The sequence below is a fragment of the Lissotriton helveticus genome, chromosome 9 (assembly GCF_964261635.1).
Source record: "Lissotriton helveticus chromosome 9, aLisHel1.1, whole genome shotgun sequence".
Lineage (NCBI taxonomy): Eukaryota > Metazoa > Chordata > Amphibia > Caudata > Salamandridae > Lissotriton > Lissotriton helveticus.
Genome location: NC_136070.1, coordinates 184,474,184 through 184,497,246, shown reverse-complemented (window position 1 = coordinate 184,497,246; position 23,063 = coordinate 184,474,184). Strand labels below are relative to the sequence as shown.

Genomic DNA, 23,063 nt, shown 5'->3' with positions numbered 1-23,063 from the left:
TCAGTAGCTTAGGAATGCAGAGGAGGAGGACTGAACTGATAGCTGGAACTATAACATACTTTTGGCAGACTCAGAGGCAGAGCCGGGGTGCACCGGGCACTGCGAGGCAGGAAGTAAGTGAAGGGTCGAGGATACAGGTGGGGGCTGTATCGCTCCTTAGCGAGGCTTTCAGGAGACAGGAGCTGAATCTGTGGTCCGGGCCCTTTTTGAGGCCTGGAAACGGGGACTTTATAATTGAATAACGTGCACACTGAGAAACGTGGCAACATTACTTACATAGGCCTGATATTCGTAGTATTCACGAGGACTGGAAACTAACATACTAGAGGTGGACACAACTGTAATTGCGTCTTTAATTAGAAATGGGGAATAACATATGCATATTGATCATGCACACATAACATATGATGGATGAGGCGTAGGGACACAGAACATGGCAAAATTTACTTTTCCACAGACAGATGACCTGAACCCATGGCCCCACAGCTCCCCCAACAACTCTTCAACAGATCCTGTCCAGTGACACTTTCTACCTGGTCAAAGCTGGTGGGGAATAATGGGGGAAGAAGTATGTAAATGACCAGGCATTTTCTCGGTCTGTGCTGTTACTCTCCACCCATAGAGAATGCTCAGAATAGCCAGAATTTGGTCAGGGTAGGAAGGGCCCAGACTTGTAGATTATGCCCCCCCCTGATTTCCTGCACCAAATCTCAGACAACTCGTAACAAGGGTCTGAGTTGGATAATCGTAACAACTATTAACCTGCAGGTCAAGGGTTTCACTTTGGGCAGGTAAAACTCAGGCTTCCATCCTTCAAAAGTTGATGAAATTAGCACCATTTTGCAGTAACAACACCTAGTTTAACAAGGAAATTGCACGATTCAATGTTAAAAGGTCAGGTCATAATTAGTTGCTACTCAATTCAATTGAACCGTTTTTACTCACTCAGGAGAAATGAAAATTCCAGTTATGGTCCTTGCACAGACCTGAACTTTAGCCTGCAACCTTTATAAAGGTCTATGCCTCATTAACTCGAACTAGTTATCCCGGTTGTGGAAAGTCATAAATCACTTTATGATCCTTACACCAACCAAACACCAACCTTTTATAACTCCTACATTCTATCATTGTTTTAAGTACAATTGAATTGGTTTGTTTTTCAAACAAATTCAGATATCAGACACATCTGCTTTTGTTTGTGTTCGTGGATTCCACATTTTTTACACCAGCATTACAGAACATAGGTTCAGGCAACCAACATAAAGAACATGGGACCTGGCAACCACCCTGTGGCGTCGTTAAGATCGACAAAATGCACAGCACTGACACATCTCAACTTGTGATGGATCATACTTGTTTACCTGTGCCAAATGTTATCCAATATCTTACTTTAGGGAGATATCCAATTCTAATATTAAACATATTAAAATTTGCTTAAAGTTTAAAATTCTCATAGTAATTTGTTCTTAAGGAAGAGAATTGTATAGTGTATCCCTAATAATGATTATATCAATATAGGTTTTATATGTATTTTAAAGATATACCAAGACTAATTTATAATGATATCTAACCCGAATAAAATCTAACTGGTGGTGATGATAACATTTGGTTCCAACATATAATTCTTTAAAAGCCCTCATGTTAGTTCTGTGCATAGATTGAAGAGTACATGTAATGAATTAATGGGAAAAAACCAAGTTGTGCTTAACTTACTTTTCATCATTAGGGAAAGTAATGTTGTTCAGTGCAGGTATTTCGAGAAAAAAATATTCAAATCCAGGAAAAAATCGATAAAGCTAAGGAAAAATGTTTGACAAAGAACATTGTTAGTTCCATACGGGCCATAGGAAACATTATACTCTATATTTGTTTCATAATAAATAAGTAAAACATGTATTTTCTCAAATGGCACAGACAGCTACAGTAATAAAAATATGTTTAAAGAGATTGCTATGTGAGTGACTCCACCCACTTTTTTTACACTCTCTTCTTCAAATGCGTCAGTAACTCTGTATGTACTCGCTTTTAAAAAGCCATGTTTCCTTTAACAAATTACCATACGTGTTAGTCTAAGTAAGGCATGGTTGGATGGGCTGACATTGGGTGGGGGGGGGGGTCAGAATGTGTGTGTCTCCCATGTGCAACTCTCAAGAGTACACATTTCGAAAGTGGTAGTGAAAAATAAACATATGGAAAGGACGTCTAAACACTGTATGTGTTTCTAGAATGCATATATATATTGACAGATATGTTGAACAGTGTTCCCTTGCTGGGAAAAAAGTAATCTCATCAATTTGAATGATTGAATGGTAAATGTTAGCAGATCAAATTAATGGAATACAGATAATATGATCTGAATAAGGTAATTTCTGACTAGGGCCTGTGCCATGCTTAATATTTCAGATCCCGGGCCAAGGTATACTTTTGGTGCCCTCGACTTCGGTTAGGCCTTGGCAAAGTTGGGAAAGTCATCTACCTTTGAGGCGAAGCTGGCTGAGCTGAGGGTGGGGCGGGTGACTTTGGTGGAGATGGGAGGTAGAGGAGGAGATCCCCAAATGACTGTAGGTGGGTCCCATTATTTTGCATATTTTGAGCAAAGAACTCTGGAGCATGTGCTGTGCCACTCACAAGACATCTTCCCAGATTATACTGACAGTGTCCTATTCCAGCACTTCTGTATGCAGATAACGCTGTACTTACGGGGCACAGCCCCCTTGTGCTGCGGGAACTTTTAGACCGTTTCTCAGCCAACATGGAATGGCTGGATTTTAAAGTTAACATTAGTACAACATTTCCTATGTCTTATAGTGCTAAACGTGAGGTAAAATTGAACACAAAAATGTTTCAGCATTTTAAATCGATCTAGACCACGAACAATTTCAGTTATCGGAGTCTAGTCGTTAATAACTATAGGTCTTGGCACTATCAGTTGGAAACCAGAAACAGAGCTTGCAGGGAGTCTAAACGCCCTCTTTCGATTTGTTGCCGACCTAGGAAAAAGACCAGTGCATCACATGTTAGCGATCCACCTAGTGAAATGGTGCTGGGGTCTTGGACTTTAATAAAGTTACCAGGTTACAGATTTCCGAAAATAGGTTTGCCCATCATGTGCTCTCCCTCTCTCCATGCATTGCCATTTTTATTTGTCTTAACACCGTCGATGCTGGTGACGGAACCACTCAGTCACCAGCCACGGACGCGCTGTGCTGGTGACGGAGTGGTTCGTGCCTGCGCGGTGCGTTCTATTGAGCGGGCAGGGCCGTGACGGAACCACTCCGTCACAAGCACAGCACGCCCGAGGCTCGTGATGGAGTGGTTCCGTCACGAGCATGGCGGCGCTGCGCGGCCCTCCTCCCCCCTAGCGCTGCGGAGGAATTACCGCCGCAGCCAAGGGGTTAATGAGATGAGATTAATTCCTGTAAAAGACAAAATACGGACCTGACCCGTTATGTTGTGGCGCTGTGTTTCAACTAATGAAGCCATGCTATTAAACCGAGTGATCATTGAAGATTGCCTGACATTGGACCGGGCCCTTGATATTCCTTGGCTGAGGGAGATTAGGGACTTGGCTCTGGCCTAGTCTAGACCAGAGCTGTTTGAAAATCCCTCATCCCTTCTCTCTTTCACTAAAAGGTCACTGAGGGATTTGTGTTATGCAAAGTTTGGGGCAACAAGGTGGGACATAGTTATATCTTATATTTCGCTGGCCCCTGCTGAAGGTGCGCAGTCATATTTGCTATTTAATACCCAGCACACTCAGAATTTCCTCCTTTCAAGATTTAGACCTAATCTATTCCATTGAATAGTGGTTCTTGATTAGCACTGTTCATTGTGTATTATTGTTTTACTGTTTCAAGATGGCAAACACTTTGCTTCTAATGTGGTGGCCATATTTGAACTCTAAAATAATAGTACACTAGGGGCAAGATTATGTCAAATAGGCCTGTGTTATTCTATCTTTTCTTACAATCACAAACCAGCCATAATTTGGTAGTGGCATATGTTAGTTTTTTTGTACCTTTATTCTTTTCATTTATCTTACATATGCTTGTTGAGTTTGTTTGTGTTTTATTTACTGTGGACACATAAGTGAGTCAGTGGGCAAATGAAGGGAGGAATGAGTGCCAGTCTGAGAGATACAGTGTATGTATGATGGTTTATTCAGTGCCTTAATGCATCAGGGACTAAAGAGGCACTTTCAGTTAGAAACAAGATCTAGTGGCATTAGCAATGCTTGTTACATTTACAGTACCGATGTCTCAATGAGTCAGAATATTAGTAGCACTTTTTTTAGTTTAAAATTGTTTTTGATTTTACAGCTATAGTCTGTTCATGAAACCTAACATCTAAGTTCAGTGGTTGTTAGACATTGAGGGAATTAACGAAAAGAGAAAGGTAAGGTAAACAGAGATTTTTCGAATTTCACCGTTAGTCAAATGTTCTACTTAGAAAAAATAGAAAACCTCTGGGTTTCTTCACTGGAAAATAATTATAAATCCTAATTCAAAAGAAGAAGATTTGCCTAGGGTTGTTGTAAAGCACACAATAAACCCCAAACACAAATCAGGCATTCAAAAACAGTTTACAATGGCACTTACAACTGCAACGGTCACATTAATAATGCAACTTATTTCCTGGCAACAAAAAATGTAACAATGGCTCAGAAACGGGACTGTCTAATTAGACAGTGTAATTACTACACCACACTTACCTTTGCAAACGGGTTATGGGCTACTGCATCCCGAATGTTGGTGAATGGTGCCTCCAGGATGATTGCATCAGCTGGTGTTCCTTCCAAGCCATTAGAAAAAAAAAAATTCTTATTCATACATATTTGCAAAGTGTGTACATATAATGCTTAAATCCATCAAAAAGAAATTCAGAATGGCATTTAACAAAACAAATGAATTAATATTATTTTTACAATTTAAAATAAAAAAGGCTAAGTATGACTTTGAGCTTGTTAAATGGAAAATATACCATCTTGTCAGTTTATTTAAGAGACAGTAGATAGCAAATATGGTGTAAACCTGGTGACCATTATGCTTTGGCTGCATCTAAAGCTTGTTAGGTGTTTAAGGCAGGAACATCTCTTATTGGCCAGTAGCACATGGCTATCATCAATAAAAACGTAAACATTACCCTGGGTAGCGCTAGCACCCCTGAAACCAGCACTTCACAGTACCCATCCGTCCCACTGAAGATGCATCAAGAGGTAATGCTGAACAATGCAGAGCACCACAATTACAAAGAGGTGAATGGATGATGTTGTAGGTGCTTCAGGTGGTCAGATGTTGTTCAAATGTTTGCTTAGGTGGTAGAAATCCCTGCCACAGTCAGATGATGGAGCTGAGGCCGAGCATTCGGGCTAGTAGCAGATACCTTTCTTTTCAACTGATAATCCTGAACTTGCTCTGAACACTAAAGCCCCAGTTACCAGTGCCACTGAAGATGGAGGTGCTATCGTATATGCGAAATAGCACATTTTTCGAGGCTGGCACTTGTTAAATGGAGAATATGAGAGCCATTTTGTTAGACAACTTAATTCCGCATATTGGCATTTATGATGCATTTTCCTCAAGGAAATATTTGCAGATCTCATCGGGTGAAATGTACCTGCGCAAAAACTGGGGTTGGGGGGGAAGGTTGGTAATGACTGCAAAATTGGGAATGCTGATATACGCAGTAATAGGAGACAACTATAAATATCTGGACTGAATAGCCCACTTGTTTTCGGGCCCTTAACTTGTACGTGTACGAAAACAACCAACAGCTCAGCACAACTGATAGGGCGTGAGACGATTCCATACACTTGGCCCAAAAGTAGAAACGACTGCATGAAACAGCGCCTTGTCAACAGTTTTTTACCATACAAAGCAATGGAGTTGATTTGCAAAGAATTAGGTGAAGTTTGACCAACTACTGTGACTATTGGTGTTGGTGTTGAAACATGAGCCTCCAAAGCTTGGTATGCTGTAGGCAATTACTCATAAATAATTATGAGATTGCATTTATTGCTCACAATGTACTATGTAATATGTATACTTAGATGTGTTGTTCCTTCCCACATCACAGTGGAGATTCCATTGTTCTGCATGGCTTTTGAGGAGAGCCACTAACGGAAATAACTGAATTAAAATCTAATCACACTGCCATGTCGTAGCAACAGTTGTGAACAAAAGCTGCTATTCACTCTTGCTATGTCTTAAAGGAAATTATGGCTACACTGGTTGGGCTCTCACAGAGCCTGTCAGAGCTAGGAGCATAGCTTCAGGAGAAGAGGGTAGGGAAGCTACTGAGAGCGGCGAGTGTGGGTAGCAGGAGGCCCTGTATTTTTGTTTATTTGGGACACTGAGGAGAGGCTCTGTTATGTATGTCTCTCCGTTACTCCACTAACTCTGCATGAAAGTTGAAAGCAGGGGGAGATGATTGTGGGTGCTCTAGTTGTCTATTTGATGTCACTCAGATCCCCTCTGTGAAAAACATCTCCATCTACAAATCTATATGTTCATTAATAGTATAGTCACTGGAGCATTTTGAACTTTAAAAAAAAAAAGGTTTGGCAGGCAGCTAAACGCATGAGCTATTCCTTAGAGTACACATATAGTGGGCTTTAGCGCCACTCAGATGAGTATTTCCCTCTCATATCATGCTATAGGCCGTTTGCATTATCTTTCAGTCTTCTAGAAAGAGTTTATATTGGAATTCACGAGGAACTATTTTACATCTGAAAAGTACATTCAATCACTACACTGTCATAGTCAATGATTTTCTCCTATATGTGTTTCTATACAGAGAGCAATTATTTTTGCTGCTTCTCTGCAAGCTCTGAAAAAGTAAATATGGCTGGCTTAATGTGACATGTAGTAGTTATGCCTGCACGTATGTAAGTAGCATTTATTCTGCAAGCCAGACCTATTGGCTTTGCCAATGCTTGTCTTCACATACATGTGCATTTCAAGTTCATCCTCTTCCCACGTTTATTCCCACTTCCCCATCCTACCTCTTCTTCACCAATACTGTACTGCACTCCTGCTTTGTAGCTGGGTTTGAGTAACGACTGTCCAAATGTTTTCATAGATACAAACTCCTCATTCTCAAATTAACTATTTCATTAATAAGTGGCTTTTATGACCTTAGTTTCAAACCAATGTCATCTCAACATCATCCACCATCGCTGACAACCTCCATCAATTAGCTGTTCTTTCAGTAGGGTAGTATGCTGGAATTCTCCTCTAGGGCTGGGATACCTTTCAGATGCAATTGACTATCCCCTGCACCCACTGGAGTACACTATAGTCTAGTAGTGATCAGGAGGTTTAAATATCTCCCAATACCCGTTCTTGTCCACCCAAGTGTTGGCATTATGTTCATATTGAGAGAAGTAAGATCATGGGTGTACAAAGGCCACTATCAGGCAAGACAACTTCCCGTCCCATTACAGAATTTGTCTTCTCTCCACCGGGCCCACATATCTCAATCAAGTGCCCACACTCCAGTCAAAGACAGTGTTGCAAAACACAGCTGTGAAATGTATTTTATATGGAGTCATTGTTAAGGACATGAAAAATAAACACATAGTTTATGTTTTCTAAATCCTATAGAACGAAAACATATTCATAATTACCTTTTCCTTCTAGTGATCTTGCTACATTGGTCGCAACTCTATGAAGAAAGAGTGACAATTCAGATTAGAACAAGTTCAATACATCTAAAAAAAATGTTTTAATAATTTCAAAAATAACCAATTTACAACTTTTTCTAGGTATGGGATGGGTTCTCCATATCTGACCAGCAAAATAGCCTGTACGTATTTTGTGAGATCAACTATACTTTTTCTGCCTTTTAAATTCCCTCTCAGCTGTACCTAGAATCAGAATTGTATGGCAGACGGCAGATCATGTTTAATTAAATATCACATTGACATCACTCCATTACTCTTACATGGATAAAAGCAACTGTTATCACTCCAAGACTTAATTACATAAGAGTAGTGCATGAAACTGTTACTGCACTGATATTTTCGGTGTTCTGGAGAGTAAAAAGAACATTATGATTATCGCTATGGTGGGGGCGTGGCTTGAGCGCCGATGACGGAGGTCGCCTAGTGGCTCGGCTCCGCGATCGAGCCATCAATAATCCTGATCCCCGGGGCACCCTGGGACACCCGAACCCCACAAAGGAGACCACTGTGACCCGAGCACCGACCGGCGCGGTTGGAGGTCCGCGGCGGTCTCTGAGCTGGAGAACGGACGGATCGGGAGGACTGCACGGCGGAAGCCAAGATGGTGCCCGCTTCATCCTGAACACCTCGGAGACGGCCGAGGACCCGGAGGCGACGGGCGCCCCCGACACCCCCAGCAAGACAGACGATCCTTCCCCCACTGGGGGGACACCAAACGGCCTGCCCCCCTAACGGCCCCTGGGGGGACTGGAGACGCCCGGCGGCCGGACGAGGAGTGCCCCGGTCCGCTGCCGAAAGACGTTGAGGAGCTGCGGGGGGAGGGGTGACGCGGACTGTTCCTTGCCGCACGGAGGTTGCCGCGGCGGCCCGTCGCTCTGGCTCTGGCTCCTGGCTTGGTGGAGAGCGGACCGCTCTAAGGTCGCTGGGGAGATCAGTGGAGCGCCCTCGCCACCCCCTGATGCACGGACACAATGCATGGCGCCGTGGCGCTCAACTGAGGAACGGCCCCTGGGGGGACTGGAGACGCCCGGCGGCCGAACGAGGTGAGCCCTGGCCCGCTGCCGACAGACGTTGTTGAGGAGCTGCGGGGGAGGAGGGGTGAAGCGGACCGTTCCTTGCTGCACGGAGGTTGCCGCGGCGGCCCGCCGCTCTAGCTCTGGCTCCTGGCTGGATGGAGGGCGAGCCGCTCTGGGGTCGCTGTGGAGAACTGTGGAGCGCCCTCACCACCCCATGCTGCAAGGACACAATACGTGGCGCCATGGTACTCAACTGAGGAGCCGGCTAACGGTGTGGGGACCGGGGGCTCTCTGAGGACACGCTACTCCCCGAGCTTCTTCCGCGCCTGTCCGGGACCCCCCTGCCCCTGACACTGGGGCCGAGAACATACATCTGCTCAGCACGCTGAGGAGGAGAGGGGTAATTAGGCCGCCGACGCTGCGCTCTGCCTCACGGTCCCGGACTGACCTACCGGTGGACATTCGCCTTGACCGCCGACTGGGGGCCTGCTCTCCTCGGGGGCCTGCTGGTAGCCGAAGGGGGGCGGACCGGGGAGCGACGCCGTTTCCAGCAGCCGCGCCGCATCGGCGGAGACCCCCGGCTTGACCGTCCACCGCTCCTGCTGCGACCCCCCCGAAGACCCTGAAAGCTATGGGTAAACCGAGGGGACCTCAGGGAAGCGCCCAGACCGCCTCCGACGTGGAACCGCCTGACAACGAAGAGCGCCTACACCTAGAAGGACCAGGGAGCCCACATATTCAAGAGCAACTTGACAAAATCCTGCTGGCGATCACTGAGACTAGATCGGCCCTCCGAGAAGACATTGCTCAAGTTGCGACGGGCTTGGGTTTGCTTAGGGCTGACCACGGCAAGCTTTCGGACAGGGTGAAGGAGGTAGAGAGTTCAGTGCGACACCTAGAACCGACGCAGAAAACCTTGGACGCCACGGTGAAGGACGCCCTGTCCCGAATAGAAGCCCGAGAGAAGCGTGCGGAGGATGCAGAAGGGCGCAACAGGAGGAATAACATTCGGATAGTGGGCCTTCCCGAAAAAATTGAAGGTGGGGACATGGTGGCGTTTCTAGAAGATTGGCTACGGACGGTGGTGGCGCCGGAGGGGCTGTCCCCCTTCTATACCTTGGAACGTGCACACAGAGTACCGGCCAAACCGCCGTTGCAGGGCCGACCCCCCCGTCCGGTGGTGGCGCGGCTGCTCCATTTCCGCGACAGAGACTTCCTACTACAGTCCGCCAGGCAGAAGGGACCTTATCAGGTGGACAACAGCCGTGTGAACATTTTCTCGGACTATACTTACGAGACACAGAGACGTCGGTCCTCCTTCCTGGCCATCAAACGTGAACTACGTGCTGAGGGCATCCAGTATTCCCTACTTTTTCCGGCACGACTCCGCATCATCATAGACGATTCAACCAAGTTCTTTGACACCCCAGACGATGCGTGTAGTTGGCTTGAATTGTACAGGGCTGGCAAGGATGGTTTTGGAACCTCTTCCCAATCCACGATGGAGGACATTCTACAGCGGAAACCTAGGAGGTTCCGACATCGCAGAGGCAGGACTACTCGTTCCTCTACGGTGGAGACTGCGGCGGAGCCGCGAGGTGCGCTGGAGATGGTCTCTTCCATATCTGGCCCCCAGGGAGACCATGGGACTGCACAATCGGAGCCTGGAGAGAGTGGGGGCCACTCGGACACGGAGGGATCTGAATCAGATAGCGTGAAGCTCCCAGTGGTCACCCCAGAGACAGCGGAAGACCTACTTTATGAACAATGAAGCTTTTGGGTGAGCCAGTTCTGATTTGGGGATGGGGGTGGCCGATTGCATGGGGGAGATTGGACTCATAAGGGGAACTGTTAGATAACTAACTGCGAGGAGGGTTGCGGGGTTTCCCTACATAGGCCCCGATGACATAGGGCTCGATCGCAATGCAGCTTGCAGTGGGGGGACCCCACATCGACGCTCGGCCCCCATATTGCCCTTAAGGCACACCTGCGGTGGCTACCGTCAGGTTAGTAAGAGGGTTTTTTTTTGAGGGTACAGTTTGGATGGGGACTAGATGGTACTATTTGGAACCTGTTCTGGGGGGGTTGGAGAGGGATTCATGTTTGAAAGTTGATTTATTGATGTTGAGGGGGGAACTCGTCATCGGAACGGATTTAACTGGGTGCTTGCCCATGCTTGTAGTATGTTCGGAGAGACAGGAAGACACGACATGGGACAATGGCTGATCTCTCAACTCTGAAATGCATCACCTGGAATGTGCGGGGTCTGCACACCATGTCCAGACGACATAAAGTCCACGCTTACCTAGTGCGCAGAGGCATACAGATTGCACTACTGCAGGAAACACACCTCACTAAATCTGAGGGACTAGCGCTACAGCGTAGATGGCGAGGGCAGGTGTACAACACCACGTACTCAGCTTATGCAAGAGGCGCGCTAATATTGATAAAAGCGGGGGTACCCTTACAGGTAGATAGTCATACTGTGGATCCGGAGGGGAGGTACGTGGCACTAGCAGGGAGGCTAGGGGGAAGAGATGTGAACATTTGCTTCATTTACGCGCCTAACACGGACCAGCTCGCCTTTCTGACTGCGTTATCGGGCTCCCTGGCCCACTACCTATCAGGACCCATCTTATTAGGGGGCGACTTCAATTCGGTGGTCGACATTAACCTGGATAGATCTCATCCTCCCCTTTTGGACTCCCCGACCCATCGGGTGGCCAAGGGCAGGTTAGACTGGCAGACTAAGTGGGGACTGACGGATATCTGGCGGGCCCAACACCCGCATACCCGGGACTACTCCCATTTCTCCGGCACGAGTTGCATGTGCTTTTAGATGGCCTGCTGGGGTCGGGAGAAGTGGATTCTTCAGCTGTGCGGTCTGAATACCTGACGAGGACTATCTCCGACCACAATCCGCTATTGATTGATCTCCGGTGGCTCCAGGGCACCCCCTGTGTGCCGACCTGGATATTGCGACCCGAGCTACTGGAGGACCAGGTGTTCCACAGTGACTTGGAAGACAAGATCACGAGATACTTTGAGATGAACGAGGGCACGACTGATGAGAGAGCTACAGAATGGGACGCCTTTAATGTTGTGGTTAGAGGCTATTGTATAACGCAGAGAGTTGGTGTGCGTCGAGTAATCCTAGAAGATCTGGCTAGGGCTGATCGGGTGCTCCGCGACCTGGAAATTACCCGCCCTGGCCGCCCGGAGCTCCAACAACAGACCTTGGCGGCAAAGGAGGCGGTGGCCGTAGAGGTTGAGCGACTGCGAAGCTATGACCACAAAGCTTACCTGACTAGATCGTTGGCTGAGGGCGATAAATCGGGAACGCTGCTGGCTTGGCTTGCCAACCCAGCGAGAGACGTACCTCGCCCACTGTGGCCATGCGTACTGCGGAGAACAGGGAGGTCTATACTCAGCCCGAGATCCTTAACTGCTTCTGGAGTTACTATAAGCTGCTGTATCGCAGTCGATTACCGCCGGACACTACTCCAACGGACGCTTTCCTGCGCGATCTGCCGATCCCCACTCTGGAACCAGAACAGGCAAAGGACTTGGGACGCGATGTGGAGCTGGGAGAGATCAGAAGCGCCATAAAAAAGATGGCGCGAAATAAAACGCCGGGCCTTGATGGCCTCCCAGTGGAGTTTTATTCCACATACATAGAGCTCCTGGCCCCCAAGCTTCTGCGGGTTTACAAGGAAGCGAAGACCCTGGGACGCCTACCGGGCTCGATGCGAGAGGCCCTGGTGATACCTCTACTTAAACCCGATCGCGAGGGCGCAGAGCCAACGTCTTATAGACCGCTCTCAATGCTCACAGTCGACTATAAGATCTTGAGCAGCATATTAGCCGCACGACTGCTGGAGCATATGGGCTCTCTGGTACATACCGACCAGGCGGGCTTCATCCCCGGGCGTAATACTACGATGAACCTCCGGCGCTTGTTTAGACTATTGGAGGGTGATCACACAGATGCTCCAGACCCCATGATCCTCTCGATAGACCTAGAGAAAGCCTTCGACAGTCTGGAGTGGATCTATCTCCACAGGGTCCTTGAGCGGTTTGGCCTGGGTGAGGGATTCCTGAGATGGACCACGGTATTATATGCCTCGGCGGTGGCTAGGGTGAAATTGGGCCCGCTGATTTCTCAACGATACCCCGTAGAACGAGGCACGAGACAAGGCTGCTCGCTATCCCCATTGCTATTCGCCCTTGCAGTAGAACCGCTGGCTATATCGATCCGCACGGGGGCCCATTACAGGGGGTTGCAGTCTGCGTCGGGTCACCAGTACATTTCCCTATATGCTGACGACCTACTGCTTTTCCTTGAAGACGCTAGGACGGCCCTAACCGGAGCTGATTCAGTGCTCACAGCTTTTGGTGAGGTGTCGGGGCTTCGGGTAAACTGGGCTAAGACCTGCCTGTTTCCGGTCCACAGCGATAGTCCCCAGCCGGACATTCACAGGGAGATCAAATGGGAGCCTGTTTGTTTTAAGTACTTGGGGGTGCATGTTTACCATCGCCCTGCTGACACACTCGAGGGCAACATCTCCAGAGGCATCCGGGCGCTTAAGGGTAGCATGTCCTTTTGGTCCACCCTACCCCTTTCAGTGGCGGGGCGAATAGCACTATTGAAGATGGTGGCGCTACCCCGCCTGCTGTACTACTTCCGGACACTTCCGATCTGGTTCCCTAGATCTAGCTTTCAGGGCCTGGATTCTATGATAGTGGCGTTCCTGTGGGGCTCGGGCCGCCGCAGAGTGGCGCTCAGGACCTTACTGAGACCAAAGGCGGAGGGGGGGCTGGCGGCGCCCAACTTTGAAACGTACTATTTGGCTGCCCAGCTACAGACCTATACCCAGGAGGTGGCGCGAGAGTGTCGGGGCCCGGAGGAGACACAGAGCAATGGCATACCCAGACATGTCTTATCATATATTGCGCTGCAACAGAGGCTCGATTTGAGGGACCTCACCCAGGAGGAACGCACCATACGCTCGTGCTGGAATCGAGTACATCGCAAACTAGGAAGACCGCGGCCTTAGGCCCCGGAGATCCCGTTGGGAATGCTCACTGCATTGCCCCATGGCGGTGACTGGTCTCGTCTGGGAGTTTGGGAGGAGATGGGTATACAGACCCTAGGTCACCTCTATGAAGACGGGGCGTTACTGCCCTTCCAGGCGCTTCTGGACCGCTACGACGTCCCTAGGGGCGATTTTCTGCTCCACGCGGCGGTCACGAGGGCACTTCAGGCACACTGGAAAACTGGTCTTGAAGAACCACAGCTGTCGGCGGCGTGCCAGTACGTCATGATGTCCGCGGGAACGGTTAAAGCAGTGTCATGCTTGTATTCCAGGATGATCGATGAGAGACTGACCCCCCTAGCGGTGCTTAAGACCCGCTGGGAGATTGACATAGGGAAGGAAATCCCGGAAGCCACGTGGGCCCAGCTGCTGCGTCGGGCCTGGAAGGGCACGCGTAGTGCCCGATTCCAACTGGTCTACTTCTATATATTGCATAGAGCCTATCTGACCCCGGAGAAACTACAGAAATATTTCGCCCTGGAGGAGGCGGCCTTCCCTAGATGCAGGACATCCGGAGCGGACCTTTTTCACATGCTATGGTCCTGCCCTGTGTTGACCTCCTACTGGGTGTTTGTGGGAGACACGTTATCCGAAGTGACTGAGAGATCGTTGCAGATAGATGCAGCTGTAGGGATTCTACATTGGTTTCCACATACCCCCAAAAATAAGATTTCTAGCAAATTTATCGATTTAGGGTTGCTCCTGGCCAAACGGAAAATCACCAGACACTGGAAGGGGCGGGTTGGTCCAACAGGCACTAAGTGGCGCAATGAACTTCTCAAGTGGGCAGGGAGTGAGAGCACGTTGAGGTACCAACAGGCGAGGCGACGACGAGATGAGCGAGCTCTAGAGTCAGCGCAAGCTTGGGAGACATTGGTGCAGGCCCTGCGCGACCATAACACACATACTGACTCTGATAGTGCCGATGAGGAACTGCCTAGATCCCGATAACATGCTACTGGTGTGTTATACCCAATAAGGAGGACTAAGTCTCTTATCACATACTATTTGACTGTACACTATTTTACCGATGACGAGAGGGGAGGGGGGAGGGGGAAAGAGGAAAGGAGAGCGCCAATCGCTTCTATCAACCATCAGAGATCTGTACCATCAAGACTAGAAATTCACTCCTCTGGGGGGGTGGGACTGTTTGGAGGAGGGAGGGTATTTTGTTTGGGTTGTTTGGAAAAGCAGAAGTGACTTATTCTTTTTCACCTGTTTTACACTGTTGGAACGTGGAGATATTCACTGAAAACTAGTGACACATGCCGCCCGACCCCCGGGTTGTGGGCTAAATGGCCATGTATAGATATTATACCAATACCGCCGACATTGATATAGATCACCTGCCAGGTGCCAATAATGTGATTCTATTTGTTTCCTGCAATAAAAACATATTTACAAAAAAAAAAAAATTTGATTATCGCTATGGTGAAGGAGCCAAGAGATTCAGTTGATGAATGTTTAAAAAAATGTATCAAGTCAAAAATTATCGAATTACAATACAGTTCATCTTTGACTAAGTGTTCTGTTTTAAAGTTATAGAACAATATAGATATGCCTACTCAAAACACTGCTGTAATAAAATGTGAAATAACTATAGCGATGGATGTGTGGATTTTAATGTTAATTCTTTTATCATCTTTCCATCATCCAGATCGGGTGCTCTAGATCTTAGTTGTCTATTTCAATAAAGAGACGCATCATATGCTCCCTCATCTCCTTTCATTTTCTGCCTTGTTCAAAGATCCAACTTTGCTTACAATCAGTGATCCTTGCGAAGTATGGTCCCCACACCTAACTCATTTGTAGGTGATAATTTGATTCTGACCTAGTAACATCTTTCCTGACCTGCAATATTCTTCATCAACACCCTCCACTTTGGGAGATTTTTCATCTTTCCATTTTGTTTAGCAATTAATCTTCAAAATCAAAGAACAATACATAAGCTGTGTTAGACAAGGGGGCTATAGGGACTGTCGATAAAACTATAACCAGCAGTTTTAGCACCACTTATCACCCTTTGGCTAGCCAGTTTAATTATACAAGCCTGAATTTGCCACCAGACATACTGTAATTCCCATGTTGCTTTCATATTTGTACAGCATTGTCTCCAACTACTAGGAATCCATGACAGAAAAAGCCAGTCCCAACGTTGTAAGTACTTGAAAAAGGTTTCTCTACTAGGAAGATCATATGCAGTCTCCTATGGCTTTTATCCCTGATTTTTGCTATTAAACGTTAACTCAGTATGGTTCACATACTATTGCCACAATGGTGTCAATTGGTGGTATTTAGGAATTTTCTGCTGCTTAGAAATGGCACCATAAAGTCTGAAAAACATAGCTAGCATCCCAAATATCACATTTTTTAACATTTCCGATAGCCAAATTTGAATATGAATCTTTTGATACCAACACCTATCACACCTTCCATTAGGACGATGTCCTTCACATTTGCCCATTCTGCATTGTTCAATCTTTTCAGATAATCTGGACAGGTGGCCACATATTATATCTCTATTTCTGGGAGTGCTTGCTCCATCTAACCGTGTGCAGCAAAGTTTCTTCCAGTCCACTAGCACTGCATTTAGCTTTTTGAAAAATAATGTGGACACATAAAATAGGATGGCTTGAAAAAGAAAAAGGCATTCGAGCAGAACTGTAATTTTAAAGATGTTGATTCTAATTATGAACCTAATTGGAAATGTATCCCATGCTACCAAGGGGTAACACGGGTGGGTGGGGGTTTCACATGCAAAACCCATTTTCTCTTCAGGGGATAGTTATTTGAACATAACTGAACTGGGTTTTTCTTTTTGGAATTAGCCATTCTTTTAACCGCAACAAACTCTATAAAGAGCACAAACAATGGGGATAGCGGACATCCCTGACTAGTTCCACAATAATGATAAATCTTTTCCTCCAGAATGCCGTGTATTATAGGATGAGTCCAAACACTGGTGTGTAAGCGAGATAATGACCTGATGAACTGGAACGGGATTCTCATTTTCTTCAGAATGGTCCACAAGAATTTCCAGTTGATCGGGTCAAATGCTTTCTTGTTATCCAAGAAGGTAATGACACCTTTTCATTTATAGCCATAGAAATATAAAACGTCTTTCAATATGAAATATTTTGGGCTGCCAGTTTTGTACAGGAATAAAGGCTGGTTGATCTGGTGCCACACCCTCCTGGCCACAGATGTCAGCTGATTAGCCAGTATTTTCATTAAGATATGTAATCTGTGTTTAGGAGCATTACGGGCCCGTATGTACCACTATGTTACAAATTCTTTTGAACTTTGTAAGAAATGCACAAGAGGTCTTCCTTCTAAGTGTTGTGGCTATACCTGAGATGTAAATTGTATTAAAAATGTCATAAGTGAGGAACGAAAGTTTCATTTTTTTCTTTAAGTTTCAGATTCAAAACCATGCGGGCCAGGTGTCTGCCTACCGGCAAATTCTTAATAACCTGTTCCATTTCTGATTTTTATTATGACAACAGCTTGTTTACCCCTTGATATGTTTCATAGTTAGGTTCTGGGGTATTCTTAAGTATTGAAATAAGGAGCTGCATCTCCTTGAGCCCAATCACATTCATAGTTCAGATCTTTAATACGTGCCATCTTCTAGGTAACTGAGGATCATCGACCCATTCAGTTTTCAGTTTACATATATATGAAAGAGTTTTTGACAGTTTTTCTTTTTTTCCTGTTCCCCTAGTTTCCTCCCTCCCTTCAATTCCTCTGCTATCTCCCTCCTCAGTTGTTACCCTCCGTGGTGTACGGAGGTAAGCTGTGACCATTCATCCCTCCACAGACTTTTCATTTGCCTACCACACCAGTATGCAAAGTCTTGGTATTCGACTGGGAAGAGAAGCATTGCTGTGCTCTACACCTTCTCCTGTGTCAACTGGCAAAAACTGTATTTATTTAGCTAAATTAAAATCGACTCACGCTGCCAGGACATCTGGCTGTGGGCCAGGAGTTTTCAAGTTTAATCAACGTGAAACACCCCTGATATATTCTTCAGTGTTGCACATGCGTTTTTCTCTCAGTAGGTGGAACGACAATCAGCAACGCCCAATAACCTGTCTCATTCATGACCAACAAGTGGATTCAATCGACTGCCAGCTTTTAAGCCCTCCCATGCTCATGACGAGCTCAGCTCGTCATGAGCCATGGTTCCTGTGTGCTCATGACGAGCTGAGCTCGTCATGACCGTTGGAACGCTCACATGCGGGGCTAATTCCTCTGCTGTGCTGAGCGTTCCATTAAACGGGCGTGGTCGTGACGAGCTCAGCTCGTCATGACCGTTGGAACGCTCACATGCGGGGCTAATTCCTCTGCTGTGCTGAGCGTTCCATTAAACGGGCGTGGTCGTGACGAGCTCAGCTCATCATGAGCACACGAGAACCGTGGCTCATGACGAGCTGAGCTCGTCACGAGCACTGGGGCGCTGTGTGCGCCCCCCAGCACAGCAGGGGAATGTGCCCCGCAGCCAAGGGGTTAATCATTTAGAATCTGTGTTGTGCACAATACTGCACGTCATTGACAACATATCTGTGATGTGCACGCAATGAACAAATACCAGAATTGTTTTCACAAAACATCAGCGATGTACATGAAGGTTTAATGAATAGCTGCATACTGCCATCCACAAATCTGTGATATGCGTGCATGGTTAAAACTCCTTACATTAAGTGCATTTGGGTTCCTATTTGTATCTCCTTGACATGCATATATACTGTGTAACACCTGTGTCCTGAATTAAATTTTATATTAAAAACTGTTACAGTTATAAAATTGCAACAAGCAGTTTGATCCACTACAAAAAAGTACGGTGCTATGGTGCTGCTCCTGTTCATGGAAAAGGTGGAAATAGCAGTTTTTTTCTTATTTAGGGGCCTATTCCCAAACAGCATTTTGTAGTATGTTTGGCAGTATTACAGTACTACTACTAATGCACAACAAAATGTTATACACTAACTTAAATGTGGAGGTTCATCCACCTTACCTAGCTTTTATGTACGAAGATCTCTGACTGCGTAGATTTCCACACATTTACTAGGTATATGCATTATTAAAACAATGGAAGGTTGGGAGCTCCACTGAAAACCATGGAGTGCTCCGGGCTTCTAATGGCAGGTAGAAGCCCGGAGCTTCAAGATTCCCATGTTAACCTTCACTGCTGTTGCTGTGAACAAAGACCTGATGGAGCCGAGGGGATTTCAATCCCCTCAGGCTCCAGGAGGCAGACCATTCTGCCCTCGCGTGACGGAATGTTCTAATAGCCTTATAGCACTCCGTAGCTAGGCATTAAAGTTTAGCTCCCTTTAATGTTGGAGCGGGCATTTAATGTCCCGTATAGCCCGCTATGGCGAGCTACAAGGCTATAGCAGCAAATGTGGGAAGGAGAAGTGGGTGGAAAATTCTAATACTGCTAAATGTGAGGGGTTAAGGCAGTAGTAAGGAGGGGTTCAAGGAGGGTTGAGGAGCAGTTTAGGGAGGGACGTGCATGCACCCACAAAAAAGTAAGCCCATTGCTCTTCACAAACTGCACCTATATATTTGATATAGCCAAAAATGATCCAAAACAGTAAATGTACACCAACTCAAAGCTGGAGTAAATTCCAGCATCACACATGGCGAACCACTGGTACCACAACACCCTCCCACAGAAAATTATGGAGGCACTGACTTAATGTTAAATTAAATTAACTTATTTTAGCATTAATAAATAAAAAAATGATGTAATGTTTATTTTTCATATAAATAAAACAGAATTAAGTTTATTATGAAATATGTTTATACATTTTTTAATTTACAAATTAATGGACATCTAATTTCTAAATACTACTATTAAATTATTGAAATTATTTCTATGCCTGACTTTTAATAACTCTTACAACATAATAAATAATGATATCTGTTATAGTTTATGCAGGATTGTTTATGTTTATATATTAAGAAAAACAATTTAATTTAATATTTAAAAAATAATTACATATTTAAATACAAGTTACTAAAGCTGTGGTATTGCTGTATTTTGTTCTATAATAAAACGTATGTGTGAAAAGTAACAAGCCGTAGCTTTACACTTGTAAAATAGGCTTAACCCTTTCTATTCAAGGGGAGGAGACATGCAAGTTGACAAATTTGAGTAACTTTACACATGTAAATGGTGACTAGCCAACAGTAGTAAAGTTACTCAAAACAATGAGAGTAAATTCACTTGTATTTAATCTAGATGTGTAAATGTACCTATCTGAATAAGACCATAGTAGCTACGGAGGATCAAATAATGCCAATAGAAAGCTAGAAAGTATAGAATTGCATTGTTTAGGCTCAGAGGGCCAAGAGGCATGATACCAGGGAAGGTTTCAGGAGAATTAAGTGATTTTAATGAGTCCATGGCAAGATAAGAGGAAAAATGTAAACATAGTACAAGCATAAATTGATGAATTACAACTTTTACACATGTAGCAAAAAACCTCAGGAATATTCTCATGAATTTGTTACACAAGAGGATTAGCTAACTTGTGTATCTTATGAGCTAGAGTATACGAGATGATCAGAGAACAGATCATACTTAAAACTAACTCTAAAATAATCCAACACCAGTTGATGTTAAATGGTCACCCTATGTTCGATCGAGATAGTTACAACTACTAAGGCTATCCAACAATCCGTTACTTGGTTTAAGGAGGTCAATGAGGATAAAATGGTGACAATGATGAGTAGCGTAAAGGAACAAATGATGAAGTATGAAGAGATCAAGGATACAAAATGGAGAACAAATTTGCATATTACCGCTTTGATACTGTTTGCCATGTGGCATCTTTCAAAGACTTCCCTGCTGTAGAGAAGGAATGTAAAATCTGCAGGAAAAGGGATCATTTAGCCGCAGTATGTAGGCAGGGTAAAAATGTTTTTAAGTTAGTCATCGACCAAGGTTGTGCACCCACAGAATCAGAGGACAAATGAAATATATTGAAACACATTATATTAGGAATCAAAAGTGCTAACAGCATTATGGAAGAAGAAGATATATGAACCCCATGTGCACTCTAGTTGCATTGGGTAAGAATTAAGATATTATGATTAATTCAGTTTCCCCATATATAACGATCACCAAAGACTTTTTTATCAGTGTAATGAGTGAGGGTGTTGCAGAACAGCAGGATTCAGATGTAGGAGCGGTGATTTTCAAGGGCAACACTATTGCTCTTATATGGTCTTTTCCCACCCACATTAGTGACCTTCATAGGTAAGTATCATGGATAAATATGTATGTTGCACACATGAGTGTGCATGTTTTGGGTTTGTGGGATCAAATGAGGCTTCACATCATTTTGAATCCTTCTTCTCCAGAGCAAATACTGGTAGTTTGGAGATTAGGATTTTACTTCTAAAATAAAAGAATAATTTTCTAAGGCCGTCAGGATCTGTCAAGGTAAATTTAAAGGTTTCCAACATAGAATTAAGTGGAAAGATGATTCTGTTCCAATAAGAACAAAAATTGAGAGCCCCTATTTATGTAAGACAGGAGTTACAAACCTTAGTGGATGACATGCTAACTCAATAAGTTGAATGATTCAGCAGAGTGGATATCTCCTATTGATCCACAAAATGATATAGCAAAGAAAAACAATGGTTGTTTGTGTTTCTGTATATCCTCAAAGACAATCAGCTGCTACCCAATATGAACGAAATGATCTCTATGGTGGGTGGGGAAATGGTCTTTTGCCTACTGGATTTCAAGTGAAATTGACATTGGATTCCAAGCTTTGATAACTTTCAGCACCCCATTTGGTTGGTTTTGCTTTAAAAGGATGCAGTTTGGCTAACAAACATCATGTGTATTCCAGAGGGCAATAATCCACATTTTGAAGGGAATGGAATGTTGTGGAAAGTTTTTTCAGGAAGATTTTTGATGCAAACGAGAGACCCGGAATCTCGTATGATGGAAATACAGGAGGAATGCACACGATTATTGAAAAAAGGAATGCTATTCTGTCCACAAAAATATTAATTATTCCAATTTAAATTACATTATCCAAGCCATACTATTTCTACGGAATGAATTCTTTAGCAAGCTTTGATAGATGCTATACTAAAAGCGCCGACACCTGATTTAAAAGGCAAACGGTTGGTTCTTGCTGAACTATGTAAATACTATAGTAAATATGTCCAACCTTTGCTGGAAAAAAAGGAGCCTTTAAGGAGTTTGGAGTGAATCGATCAGACATTTGTTGTAAGAGAGTGGCAACAACTTGCCCTTGAATCTATAAATTATTAATTGCAGACGCTCCCACATTAAAACCTTTTAGTGTAAATAATCAGTGAATGCTACATTACAGTGGACAGAACTGCTTATGGTCTAGTTGTGGTTTTATCTCAAGGATCTGATACAGAGGAATGGAATGTAGTTTGTGCCTGAGCACTTTGTCATCTACAGAGCGCTGCTATGTCTTCATTGAAAGGGAACTTATAGACTTTGTGCAGGCCATCAACCAATGTAAGCATTTTGTGTGGGGCAGGAAGAAGAAAATATGCCCGAATTGCTTGCCGAGTTCCAAGCTACAGAAATATTGCTTCAATGTTAAATATGTTCCAGGTAAAAACAATAAAACTGTTGAGTGTTTCTCATTGATCTACACCACCAATGGACTATGAACAACACATTGAACATGAATTAAATGTGGTGGCTTCAACCTATAACAAAGTAGATCAATGTGTGTGGGAAATATCAGCAAAACAATGGGGAGAGGCTGAGAATAAAGATCACACGTTTAAGCAGGTCCTAAAATGTGTGAATGAATTCTAGGGCATTACAAATCTGTTTAGCATGAGGTTTTTCTACCATGTGACAGATGAACTGACTGTATGAGGTTATTTGCTCATAAGAGATGACAGGTGCATACTACCTGCATGTGTCAGAGGAGTCTTACTATTAAACAGGCACCAATAGCATGCAGGAATGGCCTCACTCATAACTATGTTACCAGCCTTTTTCAGGCGGCTCATTTGATTTGGTACCGTAAGGAACAAATGGCTTTTGGAGATTGGCACACTGATTCAAAACAAGGTATTATGAGCATATGTATATATTTTAATACCAAAAGGGTGTACAATACTGTCCACAGGGTGCATGTAGCTATTAAAAAGATAGGGGCATAATATGGATTCCTTTGGGACCCCGCAGGTACATTTAGTGAACGTGAAGGAAACTGGGTGAGAGCAACTTTTTGATACCTTTTTTTT

General features: G+C 44.9%; 1 protein-coding gene across 1 annotated transcript in view; it reads right to left on the bottom strand.

The window, feature by feature from the left end:
* The window catches only part of ABHD12B (abhydrolase domain containing 12B), a 257,788-nt gene that overhangs the window by 58,725 nt on the left and 176,000 nt on the right, over window positions 1-23,063 (bottom strand). The window contains exons 8-10 of the mRNA XM_078662023.1: window positions 7,628-7,665; window positions 4,712-4,791; window positions 1,714-1,796 (exon numbers count right to left, since the gene is read on the bottom strand). Of these exons, the coding sequence (XP_078518149.1) occupies window positions 1,714-1,796; window positions 4,712-4,791; window positions 7,628-7,665 (201 nt within the window). The remainder of the gene's footprint in view (window positions 1-1,713; window positions 1,797-4,711; window positions 4,792-7,627; window positions 7,666-23,063) is intronic.